This window comes from Triticum aestivum, chromosome 6A (genome assembly GCF_018294505.1).
Source record: "Triticum aestivum cultivar Chinese Spring chromosome 6A, IWGSC CS RefSeq v2.1, whole genome shotgun sequence".
NCBI lineage: Eukaryota > Viridiplantae > Streptophyta > Magnoliopsida > Poales > Poaceae > Triticum > Triticum aestivum.
The window spans coordinates 104,172,748-104,187,560 of NC_057809.1; the positions used below are offsets into that span (position 1 = coordinate 104,172,748).

Here is a 14,813-nt window from a genome sequence, read left to right on the forward strand (position 1 = left end):
CGGAGGTAAACACTGCAGTATATATCTAGATTGGCGGCTTAAATGGGGCCTAATGACATATGGCTAGTTATAACCGGTGATGTAAGCCGCCGTGACAATATGGATATTTAAGATCTATCAAGAGTAAATTCTGCTAAGTGTTGGACAAACATGTTTTATACATTGGTGCAGTCGATTTTGGATCTGACGATGTTCGGAAAAGAAAGATAAAATCAAAGTCTAATATCGCAGCGGCCAAGGAACTAGCGTATTGGCAAGATTTCTGCGTCTAAGAAGCATATTTGGTGATTAAAGGAAGGTACAAAAACATATTCCGCATGTTTTAGGTGTTATCTTTGGATCAAAATAAAGATTAAACAGAGATAAGATGAAGAACGACGACGAACTCCCAAGAACTTCAGAAACCTTAATGGAGATCGACAGTGTGGAAAGTGATGTGCTTACTAGGTCTGTTGAACAACGGAGAGGTGCCGCAGTTCTCTGGATTCGTTCAGGTTGATGCAGCGGCCGGAGTTGAGGAAGCTGACGAGCTCGGCGGCAGCGGTGCTCAGGTGTGCAGATGCGTCGCGAAGAGAGAGGTTGAAGATGAGAAGGAGAAGGGGGAAAATGAAAAGGCTGACTGACCCTATCTATAAGGAAAGGAGTAACAGTCGGGCGCGAAAATCGAGGAGGCCAAAGAATGATTATCTAGCCGCTCGGACGCCTCAATCTTCGGGGTGGTTATTAAAGATAAGGATCTATTAAGATATGCTGGGTATTCTGTGAAATTAATGGCAGATGATGTCATGGCGGGTTACAATATCTTGCAAGAACAAGCGGAGAAGGATTTTTCCTAAGTGTTGAAGATTGACATGAACAAGTTCAAATCAACCTAGGGCCTAATGTTGGGGATATAACTATCGGGTATGACCCGTCCAGGAGGGGCCGAGTTATACCAATGGTGATTTATCATCACGAAGCCCATGAAGATGTCGAAGATGACGGTTCAGGATGAAGACTTACTAAAAGGCCCAAAGACCAGAGGCGGCTTAAGGCCCACAAGTGTAAACCGCCATGTATGTATGACTTGTATCGTAAGGCAAGTGTAGTTAGTCACCGAGCCGGACACGTTGTTTATGAGCCAGCCGGTACTCTGTAAGCCGCTGGGCGTCAACCTGTGTATGTAAAGGGACGATCCGACGGCGGCTTAGGGACAAGAAACAACATATCAAAAGCTAGGTCAAGCGTATTCGCTCCCTGGTAATCGAGACATAAGCAATACCATCTCAAACTGGATTAGGCCTTTACCTTCACCGCAAGGGGCCGAACCAGTATAAATTCCTTGTGTCCTTTGTCCCGTTTAACCCCTTTAAGTTAACCTGTTGTGATGGCTCCACGACTAAGTCCTTCTGCTAGGACATCTGTCGTGACAATTCCACGACAGGACCCGTGAGCCATAGGTTCACTAGTGACATCTCTCTCGAAAGCAGGTAATGGTATGAACAAACTACTGTTTGGTAATTGGCATAATAGTGGAAATTTATAACCATGGTCATTCATGGCATAATCTACTATAGGCATTACGTTCGTGAGAATTAGACTGTTAGTCCAACTGCATATAGTACTATTACTCCACCCTAAGACCGCAATCCAGCATGCATCTCAAAGTATTAAGTTTATAAGAAACAAAGTAACAAAATAAGCAAGATGACATAATGTAGACAAGAAGAAATCTACCAACAAGATTAAACCATGTTGTTTTATCCTTAATGTCAACAATATAAAGGCGTGTCTCCTCCACGTCTCCGCCTCGATCCCCTCATCTCCCCCCCCATTCGATGACGTCATCGGGGTCAGTGGAGTGGGGAATCACGCCTTTTCAGTTTTCTTAGTTCTTGTAGGTCCTTTGTTTTCATTATAGTTGTTTCCCTGACGAAATCGATAAGATGGTAGCGATGACGACATGTTGAAATGAGGTCTCTCTGGCCTCTTCCTTACATCATGATGTTCCATCCAGCGCCGATGAATTGCTCGTGGGATTGGTGTTCTGAGTTCTACTTCCTCCGTTTTGAATTACTTGTCACAAGTATGGATATATCTAGATGTATTTTAGTTCTAGATACATTGATTTCTACGACAAGTAATTTGGAACGGAGGGAGTATTAGCTCTCTTGAGATGTCAGAAGTTGATATACTTCCTCCATTCAAATGAATAACACGCGTATGCTTTTTAAAATTCAACTTTGACGGTAAATTAGATCAATAGTATATATTTTGATGACTTAAAACTAGACCATTGAAACTTCTTTTGGTTTCTCCAGACCTGTTGACTCGAAATAAAAAAAAATAAAAAATCCACCCAATTCTGTGGTAGGCCTTCATCGGACGCACAAAGACTCAAATAGCCTTCCCCCTTTTCACCGGTCATGACTTGTGAGCTTTGACGAGGTGGTGGATGGAATGGCCTCGCCGTCGTCCCCTAGCCGCCGGCTCGCCGGATCCCTAATCCTGCGGCCAGGCGCGGAGGGGTCTCTGATCCCGGGGCTCCCGGACGACGTCGCGGCCGTCATCCTCTGCCTGCTCACGTTCCCCGACCAGTCCCGCCTCCGCGCCACCTCCCGCGCGTGGCGGCTCCTCCTCTCCGCCGCGACGCTTCTCCCGCTCCGCCGCAGCCTCCGCCTGCCTTCCCGCCACCTCGTATGCCTTTTCCCCACCGACCCATCCCTCGCCTCCCCCATCCTGCTCGACCCTGCTGCCCCCACCGCCTGGTGGCCCCTCCCGCCGATCCCCTGCTCGCCGCAGCTATACGGCCTCGCCAATTTCGCCGCAATCGCCGTCGGGAGCCACCTCTACGTCCTCGGCGGTTCTCACTTCGACGCCCGGAGTTATCCCCTTGGCCACCCCTCACCCTCCGCCGCCGCCTACCGACTCGACCTCGCCCTCTCTCGCCACCGCTGGGAGCGCCTCCCGGACATGCACATCCCGCGCGGGAGCTTCGCCTGCGCTCCCGCGCCCGGCGGCGGGGTCGTCGTCGCAGGCGGCGGGTCCAGGCACCCGACGCTCCCCTCCTCTGGCAGCCGCACAAGCAGCACCGAGTGGTACGACGCCGCCACGCGTACCTGGCACATGGCCACGGCGATGCCCCGGGAGAGGGCCGGGTGCGTGGGATTCGTGGCGCACGGGGCAGGGGGTGTGGGAGAGGATGAATTCTGGGTGATGGGCGGGTACGACAGGTATACCACAGTGGGGGGAGTGGTGCCGAATGACCTCTACTGCCGGGACGCCATGGCGCTCGGACTGTGGAGCGGCAAGTGGAGGGAGATTGGAGATATGTGGGTGGAAGGGGAGAGACGTCGACTCGGACCGGTGGCCGCCATCTCTGCAGAGGATGGGAAGGTTACAGATGTGTTCATGCTCGACGGAGACGATATCTTCAGGTCAGGCAATTTATCTCCGATTTGCTTGTAATTTGCCACAACATTAAGTATACACTATCCTGTTTGTCTTGCTTCAGTTTACAGTTTATAGTTCGTATTATTGTGTTATTGTTTCCTTAATGCGTGGTTCAATTATTTGTAATTAATATAGTTTGTTTTTCTAGATGGTGATTGAGTATACATGTCTGCCCATTTCGCTGTAGTGATCAAATTTACTAGTTAATCTCGCGTGATTCATCAATGAAGAGTTTGGACAGATACATAGTTGTTATTGTTTCACCTTGTTCTTCTATTTGGCCGTGCAATTAGTTTATTTTGGTAAGATTTACATGTGGGGGGAAATGAAGGAACAATGGGAAGCAGCTTTTCTCTTTAATTAGTTCAGCTCCCTTGTGCAGTGTCTCTCTTTGTGCTGGGTATGTGACGGTTTTGAGGACAGACTAGTGCTTCTTATCCATATAAAACGCAATTAACATGTTTGTAACATGAAAGAATACCTTGGCACTTCTCACTCCCTTTTGTACTTTCACAACTTGTTCTTAACATTGACACACATTGTCTTCTGCTCTTGCTTTGTATGAGACTTAGATCACCATGTGCACACTATCTTATTACTCGGTTTTAAGCCAACCTGAATGATGTTCTAACTCAATGTATTGGAAGGCAGCAAATATCGGCTTTGATGGGTTGTCCTCATCCTATGCTTATTAATGCCTGCTGTTCGCAATGATAAAATACTTGCAACCTGGGGTCTGACCAATAATTTAAGGGTCAAAGTTTTACTGAAAGGCTTTTGGTGTGACATTGACATATCATTTTATTTGATTTTCAACTTGTTTTTATCAACTGCTATGAGATGGTTTCCATCCTGTAAATGTATACAACTTAAAACTGGAACTTGCTTGAACAGGTACTAAATTTCTTCTGTAATCTACAAGTACCTATATACCAGTGTGTTATGAATTTGGAATAGTAGCATAACATTTGTGAAGATTTTACTTTTGTTATTATGTCTCTAAAATCTGTTAAATCTAATGGCACTTCCCTTATGCATTGTGTTCCAGTTCATTCACTAGATGACAAAATGGCAAACACCGCGAGCACTGAACTAAAAATGAATCAGATTATTTAGAACTTTGGGGAGTGCCAGCCTAACTTGCACACTAAGTTTGCATCAGATGATTTTCATGTTACTCCCTCCGTCCCATAATATAAGAAGTTTTTTGACACTACACTAGTGCCAAAAAATGTCTTACATTATGGGACAGAGGGAGTAGAAGATAACATAGTCTTGTCTAGTTGTCTGTGTTAGCACAACTCCAAACAACAATCCCAAGGGACCCCAAGAATTCTCGGTATAATCTTATTCCAACCCCCAATCCCCAATTGAACGTGCTTCAAAGATTTGTTCCACTTTTGGAAAGACCTTGCTTTATGTCTCTAGATCTTGATTTTTCATATATAAACATGACTAACCTATCTCCCTTGTAAAGGATTTCTCCATAATGACCACTAACAGTTGCTCCTGTAGCGGCCAGATAAGATTTAGCTGTTCTTATAACAAAGGAAGCCATATTTACAATGAAAATTTGACCAGATTCATAGAAATTTTTATTCACAACTACATAATAGATTATTGCCTTGTTAACATCATATGTTTGATACATGGATACGTTGGTGCACATTTTAGCAACTTCCTTCAATGCAGTTGTTTTGGGGGCTTGCTGTGATATTTGTGGATATTCTACCGTCAAATGTTGACGTCCAGTCTGGCTAATTGGTGTTGGCATGCTGTGATAGCAATGAGAGGGATAATCATGGTAGATCGAGAGAATTGGGGGAGAGGATAATTATTACTGCTTGCACGATGAGATTAGAATGCTATTGGATCGCCTAAGTATTCAACTCTGATACGTACTCATCACCATAATGTGATAAGACTTCCATTCAAGTTCGTGTTGTACAGGAGCTTCTAGGCTACAGGGTGTCATTCTTTGGGACCGTGCTAGACATTGCTGACGAAGTATTGTGCCTTCTTATTTTCTCCCGTTGACCCTCCTCTTCGTGTTCGTCCACCAGGACCCCTCTTACAGTAATGGGCCTGGCCGTGTCATATATAAAGAGGGGCCCTCGGGCTAAGGTGGCTTCAGACAGCAAAAATGTGGCTCATTTCTGCGTGTATAGAACTGGCTGGAAGTACCGGGTAAAGCCAATGTCTCGTTAGTATCGTAGTTGACAAATCAGTTCTCAATTGAAAACTGTGCAGAAATGCCAAAGGCACAACTCGGAGGTAGTGGGTGGATTTGCTTGGAAGTACCGAACCTATACTGTGGTCTACTAGAGAAGCAAGTCTAAAACTGTTCAGAAGTGCCGTGTAAAATGTTAGAGCATCTCCTACAGGTGATGTAAAAGCTGGTGCCCAAAAATGGTTTTAGGGCAGGAGAGAGAAGGTTTTTGGGCACCAGAAAATTTTCTGCCGTGACAGTGGTGCCCTAAAAATTTGGCCGTCTTCAACTATCAAACATTTTAAAGCATGTTCAACACAATATATCCAAAACAAATAGTATCAAAGTCATGCCAAATTAATCCAAAACAAATAAAACACAAATAGTACTTAATTATTACATAGCTCCACAACATCCAATTCAACACAAATTGTTCATCACACATGACATGAAACATAGAGGTAGGACTAGTTGTCTTGTTGCCCATTCCATGTCCACCACTGCTCGATGAGATCTCTTTGAAGATCTTCGTGAGTATCCGCATCTCAAATGTCATGGTAAACTTGAAGAAAGCGTCGGATATGGTCTTCCCTTCTACGCGGATGCACCGGCTTTCCGATCAATTCATAGGAGTAATCCAAATCTTTCGCATGCTCATGCTCAATGATCATGTTGTACATGATCAGGGCGGCTGTCATAATGTGCCAAAGGATTTCTTGATCCCAAAACATAGCCGGTCCTCGCACAATAGCAAACTGGGCTCGCAAAATCCTGAATGCCCTCTCCACATCTTTCCTAGCAGCTGCTTGAGCATTATGGAATTGAAGTTCTTTCTTACCTTGGGGGCTTATAATTGGCTTCGCAAGGTTGGCCAGTTCCGATATATTCCATCCGCTAGGTAGTAGCCCATGTTGTATGTGAGGCCATTTGCTTGAAACTACGCCGGTGGTGATTCCCCAAAGAGTGGTGATAGATGGAGCACATTGATGTCGTTGCAAGATGTGGGCATCCCAAAATATGCATGCCAAAACCATGTCTCCTGATTGGCCATGGCTTCGAGAATGATGGTGACATCCATCACATGTCTTTTGATCTGTCCATGCCATGCCGCAGGGCAGTTCTTCCACTTCTAGTGCATGCAATCAATTGAGTCGACCATACTGGAAACCTACGTGCTTTTTTCATCTTCAAAAGTCTCCGAGTGTCTTGAGCATTAGGTGCTCTCAGATACTCTGGCCCAAACACTTCAACCACCACCTTTGCAAATTGCTTCACACACTTGATGGAAGTGCTCTCTCCCATTGCCAAGTGATCATCAATCGAATCTGCAGGAATACCATATGCCATCATGCGCAATGCCGCAATCACCTTTTGGATAGTGCTATGTCCAAGATCTCCGATGCAATTCCTCCTTTGCTCGAAGAATTGATCATGTTGCTTCACACAGTTGGCAATGTGGAGGAACAAATCCAGAGCCATCCTGAACCGGCAGTATTGCTCTGGATACACCGGATTTGGACCAAAATAATTAACCATCAATCTATGGTGCCCATATTGCTTCCTCTTACGAATCACCTCATGGCCGACAACAGAACCACCATGCTTTGACTGCTTATTCTTCTCCATGTGCACCATCATGATCAAAGCAATGTCCTCGTCTTCATCCACCCATATTCCTTAAGCATAGATGGCGGGAGTACTTCAAGAAGCTGTTCAATGAAGAGAATGAAAGCTCTACCATTCAACTAGATGATTCTTTTGATGATACCAGCAGGCGTTTTGTGTGGCGAATCCAGAAATTTGAGGTTAGGGAGGCTTTGAAAAGGATGAAAGGAGGCAAGGCGATGGGCCCTGATTGTATCCCCATTGAGGGGTGGAGAGGCCTCGGAGAGATGGAGAGATAGTGATAGTATGGCTAACTAAGCTTTCCAACCTCATTTTTCGGGCAAACAAGATGCCAGAAGAATGGAGGCAGAGTATATTAGTACCAATCTTCAAGAACAAGGGGGATGTTCAAAGTTGTACTAGTTACCGTGGAATTAAGTTGATGAACCATAGAATGAAGCTATGGGAAAGAGTCATTGAGCACCGCTTAAGAAGAATGACAAGTGTGACCAAAAATCAGTTTGGTTTCATGCTTGGGAGGTCAACCATGGAAGCCATTTTCTTGGTACGACAGCTTATGAAGAGATACAGGGAGCAAAAGAAGGACCTACATATGGTGTTCATTGACTTGGAGAAGGCCTATGTTAAGATACTGCGGAATGTCCTGTGGTGGGCCTTGGAGAAACACATAGTCTCAACAAAGTACATTACCCTCATCAAGGACATGTATGATAATGTGGTGACAAGCGTTAGAACAAGTGATGGCGACACCGATGACTTCCCGATTAAAATAGGACTACACCCTGGGTCAGCTTTGAGCCCTTATCTTTTTTGCTTTGGTGATGGATGAGGCCACAAGGGACATACAAGGAGATATCTCATGGTGTATGCTCTTTGTGGATGATGTGGTGCTAGTCGATGATAGTCAGATGGGGGTTAATAGAAAGTTAGAGCTATGGAGGCAAACCTTGGAATTGAAAGGTTTTAGGCTTAGTAGAGCTAAAATAGAGTACATGAGGTGCGGTTTCGGTACTACTAGGCATGAGGAGGAGAAGGTTAGCCTTGATGGGCAGTTGGCACCTTAGAAGGACACCTTTCGATATTTGAGGTCATTGCTGCAGAAGGATGGTGATACCGATGAAGATGTGAGCCATCAAATCAAAGCCGGATGGATGAAGTGGCGCCAAGCTTATGGTGTTCTCTGTGATAAGAGAGTGCCACAAAAGCTAAAAGGTAAGTTCTATAGGACGACGAGTTGACCCGCAATGTTGTATGACGCTGCGTGTTGGCTGACTAAAAGGTGACATGTTCAACAGTTAGGTGTAGCAGAGATGCGCATGTTGAGATGGATGTGTGGCCACACAAGAAAGGATCGGGTCCAGAATGATGATATACGGGATGAGTTGGGGTAGCACCGATTGAAGAGAAGCTTGTCCAATATCGTCTTAGATGGTTTGGGCATATTCAGTGCATGCCTCCAGAAGCTCCAATGCATAGCGGACTGCAAAAGCGTGCTGATAATGCAAGAGAGGTCGAGGTAGAACATTGGAGGAGTCCGTAAAGAGAGATCTGAAAGACAGCAATATCACCGGAGAACTAGGCATGGATAGGGGTGGGTGGAAGCTAGCTATCCATGTGCCAGAACCATGAGTTGGTTGCGAGATCTTATGGGTTTCAGCTCTAGCCTACCCCAACTTGTTTGGGACTAAAGGCTTTGTTGTTGTTGTTGATAATGATGATGATGTTTGTACAGGGACAGGTATTGATGACTGGGCTGTGTGTCTCCTAACCAAGTGTCTTCCCAAAACCTCGTACATGGGTCATGCCAACAGAAAACAATCCCCTGCTAAAAAGTCGTCCTTGACCCTGACCAAACCTTTCCAAAAAGGCGAGTTCATACTTCATAGCCTTTACTGTCACCTGAGACATTGTTTTCCAGTGTAAGTATTTATTATGTACCAACTGTTTATATACCACCTGAGACACCGAGAAGCTTGTGACATAGAAAGATGCTTCTCCTGAAGAAGAATGCCTTAGTACACCAAACACATGGAGTAATGGAGATTAGGAGAGCATCCGCATGCAGTCACACCCTACTGGAGTGTAGAGAGCTTCACCAAGGCCTGACCAGAGACCGCCCCATGAACGCCGCTGTTGAGTTATATTTATAGCCGTGTATAGCCTTCGTATTTTCCCTGTTGTACAAGGGGCTGTCTGCATATTTTCCTCACATGTATGTTTATATATGCTGGCCTATGGCCCCATGGGAATACAAGTTGCTATTTCCCTAACAACCGCAAACCCACAGATGATAGCAAGAGCTCGATTGGCGTTCCCATTGGAAGTACCTTACTTGTATCTGGCATTGTGTTCTCCTTGCGCGTTTGCAACACACAAAATTAAGCATATCTTGGATCGTTAAGAGCAAATGAAAGGACGGTGAATGCTAATAATGGAGGCTGACTGGCAAGCATCTCTTGAGAGGTTCTAAATACAAATGTGTGATCCGTTATAGTCAAATATATGGCGTTATGGTGCTTATCTATATATCTGTGTTGCATTTTTGTTGGACAGTGTTTCTTCAATAGAGTCATGGGGTTTTCATAGCTGCTGTCCTGATCTTATTTTGGACAATCCTGTTTACATTTTGTAGACATGTTACTGATGGCAATTGCAAGTAATTCTCAGTTAAGTGGTTGCACGTTAAATGTACGATTTTGTTGACAAAGAAAGAGTTTGTTGGTCTTGCTAACATATGTTGAGGCGGGGCAATTAGTATACCATAGACAAATACTCCCTCCGTCCCAAAATAAGTGACTCAACTTTGAACTAGCTTTAGTACAAAGTAAGTTTAAAGTCGAGTCACTTATTTTGAGACGGAGGGAGTAATTGATTAGTTAATATTAAACAGTTAACTTTTGCATGCAAATGATACCCGACACTAGTTCTGATAATTATAGCTGCCATATGTGACAGAAAGGTCTAAATGGAATGAACAATATTTTCTGTAACTGGAGATTAACTTGTGCATAGGCAAATACATTCTTGAATAATTTAATGTGCTTCCTTACTTTGTTATTAGGAAGTAAAAGTATCACATTGTGCCAAAAGCTTGTACGCATATAAATTTCATGGATTAAAATATTGTAGAATATTGCTGACTTTCCAATTGTCAAATGTGGCAATGTTTTCTTGAGAGAGATGTTGCAACAGATTTCTTGGGAGAGAAGGGTATAAAAGGTTGTTTGCCATTTGGAACTGCACTGAGTCTACCAAGCAGTGGCCTCAGGCATGCTATATACATAAAGCTGATGCATAAATCCCTCCAACTATCTGGAATGCGTGAGGTTACATACAGTTTGGATTGGTCAATGTGTTATGGCAAATGACCAGTGTTTAGTACTGCCTCCATTCCGAAACATAAGAGGTTTTGGTAGGCTAAACTAGCCTACCAAAAGGTCTTATATTTTGGAATGGAGGTAGTAGTACTGTATTCAGCAAATGCAATTCAAGTGGAGAGTCCAGGGGCCAATTTTGTCTTAAGGGTGGGCTTTTTGTTGCTTTGATCTATGCAAATGTAACTTTTGTATCAAAAGGCTGTAGACTTTAACAAAATTTTATTCCCTGAATTGAAATGCTGACATGAGAGCCAAAATTTACCTTAAAAATATTATTATCAGAATCATGTAGGGTTCTGTCACCTTCTAATATATCAATCTTTCAGTTCTTACTGAAGGGCTTATCCATCTTAGTAGCAAACTGCAAACGTTCGTATAGTTTTCCTTTTTTTTTTGTAGAGCATGCGTAAGTTCTTTTACCATTCAGTTTGATTTCATACAATGTTTGTAATATGTCTTATCTGTAACCTGCAAGCCATTCTATCTAGTCAAGTGCATGTATGCCATGTATCTACTTCTGAGTTCTGAATGTTGTTTGGTGCAGGTATGACTTTGCTTCAAACGGGTGGTCGAAGGAGGCTACTTTGAGGAGAAAGATCCCAGAGACTGATCTGTGTGGCTTCGTATCATTGAACGGTGAACTGCATGTGCTTAAATCTGCCAAACTTCCTGCCGAAACCCTCCATCCTCGGAGGCAGTTAAAGAAGAGGCTGGCTTTGGAGTTTCATGTTTATAACCCGCTGGCAAGGAAATGGAGAGTGTTCACCACATATCCCCCCGTCAGTGTGCCCATCGATTTCAGAACAGCAGCTCTTTGTACAGTTGAGTTGTAGAGCTGCCGGTGCTCGTCATCTACTGTACAGATTCAGATAGCAGGGGTGCTATCGCTTGCAAATTTACATGTAAATGACGATGAACTTCTAATGATGTCGGTGGATGCCGGAGACTGTTGTGCGTACTTCGCATTGTTAAACTCTTGCAACCGTTTGTATATAAATAATAATACTGAACGGTGCACTATATAAATCAGGCGCTGTGATATGTGGTGTAAGTATGTCCGCATTCAAGGCTTGTAAGTACATTGTTTGGTGAAATCTGCAGTATGTTTCTGGTTGTGAGTTGTGGTGTCCTATTCTTTTTGGATTTTTGATAACTTCTACTCCCTCTGTAAAGAAATATTAGAGCATTTAGATCATTATACAGAGGGAGTATGTTTTTCAGATAATTGTGCAAGAGGTTTATCTCACTGAAATTTGGAACTGGGAATAGATAAAATTTGATTAACAGTGTGATGACAATTTAGTTCAAAATGTTCACGTTGGCGGGATTTGTTGCTGTGTAAAAAACAATGGGCGATTATGGGGCGTCTTTAGTAACGTGACAGAAAAAGATTAGCGGGGATGACTATCGCGGTCCTACAGTGAAGGTTATTAGAGCATCTTCAACTTGGACCCACATATGTTCGAATGTAATTTTTCAGACATAGTTTGTCATCCAGCGTGGTATCCTATCAGTCTGCAAACTGATATGGATGTCTGTTTGTTTGCAAACTGAAAGCAAACCAGGGGTGCTTAGCTGAAAGCAAACCAGGGGTGCTTAGCTGAAAGCAAACCAGGGGTGCTTAGCGTGAGTCCGGCCATCCGTGTTTGCATGCATGATTGATGGCGAAAGGTGTGTGCGTGCAACCATGCTTGATGGCTGATGGCGGAAGGTGTTGTATGCATGTATGTGTGTGCTTACATGGTTGGGGAAATGTGTGTGTGTCGTGCATGGCGAAATGTGTGTCTGATGGCGGAAGCCAGCGTGAAAATTATTTTTTAGTTACATAAAGCACATTGATGTATATGATTGAATTGGTGTCTCTCTTATTCGTATTTGCGAACTGGTAACTACTGGTCTACGGACAAATTCAGTGTTCTGTTTTGGGGTAAGCTACGAGCGCTCTAAAGCTACGGGCGACTGCTAGCGGGCAGGCCCATTTACCGCGGTAGTCGGCACGCTTGCTTGTAGCTGTCCATCGCTGTAGATTTACTCAGTTTTTTTCTTCATCTCATTGAGTTTGTTTTTTCATGGCTTTATTTGGTTTCTTTTTTCTCTTCATTTTACTTGGTTTTCTTTGTTTCTCGTTGGCTTTTATTTTTCCTTTGTTATACTTTTGGTTTTCTTTGTTTTCTTTAACTTTTTGCTTTTCTTCTTTGTTTCTTTGTTGTTTTTATCATCATTTCTTAACTCATATAGTCATATCTATTCTTTTATAGCTATAAAATGTAATTTTTTACAGCACACAAGAAACATATTTATGATAAATGTTAGACATTTTCAAGTATGATATTTTTTAAATACATGTTTATGAACACTTTTTCCAATACACGGTATCATTTTTCAAATACTAGTTGTACATTTTTAATGAAAATAAACATCTTCTTAAACTATGCAAACATTTTCTATACATTATATATATTTTTTTGAAAATTCCATGGACATTATTTTTGATACTCGCTATTATTTATTTAAAATTTCATGTATATTTTTAATGCAAATAAAAAATTAACCCACGCGAACATTTTTGACATTGTATATAATATTTTTTAAATCTCACTAACTTCTTTTAAAACGCGGTAATATTATCATAAAATGTCATGTACATATTTTAATGGTATGACACATTTTTTTCCATTATGATTTTTATTACATTGTACGCACATATATGTTTCAAAAAATTTGCATACAATTTTTTTGAAATGTGGCAACATTTTTTCATTGCTACAAATATCGTTTTTGTAAGTTATCAGCATTTTTTTAAAACTTTGCTGACACATTTTTAAATTTTCTGTTTTTACTTTCTTAAATAAATTTAAGTTTTTGTAATATATTCGTATAAAATACAAATAAAATTTTAGAAGGATATTATAGGTGTCCCCGACCTCGTGCGCGATCGGCTTGATCACCCGCTCACCGCCGCGATCCGTCTCATCTACGCCGCGCGACCGACCTTGCCCGTCGGCTATGCGCGCCTCCGCAGGTCCCGTGAAGATCGTCCCCGAGTTCAGCGCGCCTCTCCACCGATCGAGCATCGGGCTGCCGCTGCGTCGCCCCGTCGGGCTGCAGCGCCGCTGCCCCATGGTTCTCCTCGTGGCTGCATCGACTCGTGCGTCGTCGCTGCGTCGCCCCTTCGGGCCGTAGTGCTGCGATACGCGTTCCACGCCGCCGCCCCGAGGCCATCCCCGCGGCTGCACCGACTCGCGCACCGCCGTTGCGTCGCCCCTTCGAGCCGTAGCGCCGCGGCCCGCGGTCAGCTCCGCCGTCATCGCGCGTCGACCTCCCGTGGTATGCGCCGCACCGTCTTCCTTGGCGCGGGAACGCCACCGTCCGCGTCGGTCTTCGTCACGCTGTCAGGGTTCTTCGCCTACTTCGAGCACCGCCGTCGCACTTCTAACCTAGCCGCCGCCGCCGCTCTTCTTTGGCCGCCGCCGCGGCTACCTCCGTAGCTGCCGCCGCCGCCCGTCCTGCCCGTTCGTCTTCGTCCAGCACCAGCCCGTCGCCAGCGTCGTCGTCATCTACCCCGACCACTTCGTCTACTCCGACCATCGTTGGTGACATCGGCACCACGTCGATGGGCGCCGCAATCGTCGTCGAGTTCTTCTCTGCTGGCCCCTCTGACTTCTCCGACATGGCGTACAGCTCATGCAGGTCCCTCGTCTACGCATGCCCGGTGCTGGAAACACCGATGCGTGCCTTCATCCACGACGTGTCCCCGGGCCTGGCAAGCCTGGTCGGCGCTTCGTCAACTTCGTCTTCGTCCGTCTACGCATGCCCGGTGCTGGCAACACCGATGCGTTCCTTCGTCCATGATGTGTCCACGGGCTTGGCAAACCTGCCACGACGCGTCGTCAACAACATTTTCTTCCCGGCGCACCCCTACTTCGACACCACTGTGCCCATGCTAACTCGGCGCCCTCTTGCGCCCGCGGCTCCACGGCGACTTCCTCGACACCGGCCACCCTGACTCGACTTCGACCACGACATTCGTCGCACTGCTACCTCGACCACGGCTCCACCACCCACGCTCTCGGCTACATCGACAAATGGCACAAAGGGCTACCGCTTGCTTGAGCAACCTCGTTGGTTTCCACTCCAGCCATGACTCCGCGATGTGTCGACCGTTACGA

General features: G+C 44.7%; 1 protein-coding gene across 1 annotated transcript; it reads left to right on the plus strand.

Annotated features, from left to right (window-relative positions):
• Window positions 1–2,313: 2,313 nt before the first annotated feature.
• On the plus strand, window positions 2,314–11,762 carry LOC123132327 (F-box/kelch-repeat protein OR23). The gene is made up of 2 exons (XM_044552109.1): window positions 2,314–3,416; window positions 11,189–11,762. The coding sequence occupies exons 1-2, from the start codon at window positions 2,440–2,442 to the stop codon at window positions 11,475–11,477; spliced, it is 1,266 nt and encodes a 421-aa protein (XP_044408044.1). The 5' UTR covers window positions 2,314–2,439; the 3' UTR covers window positions 11,478–11,762.
• Window positions 11,763–14,813: the final 3,051 nt, after the last annotated feature.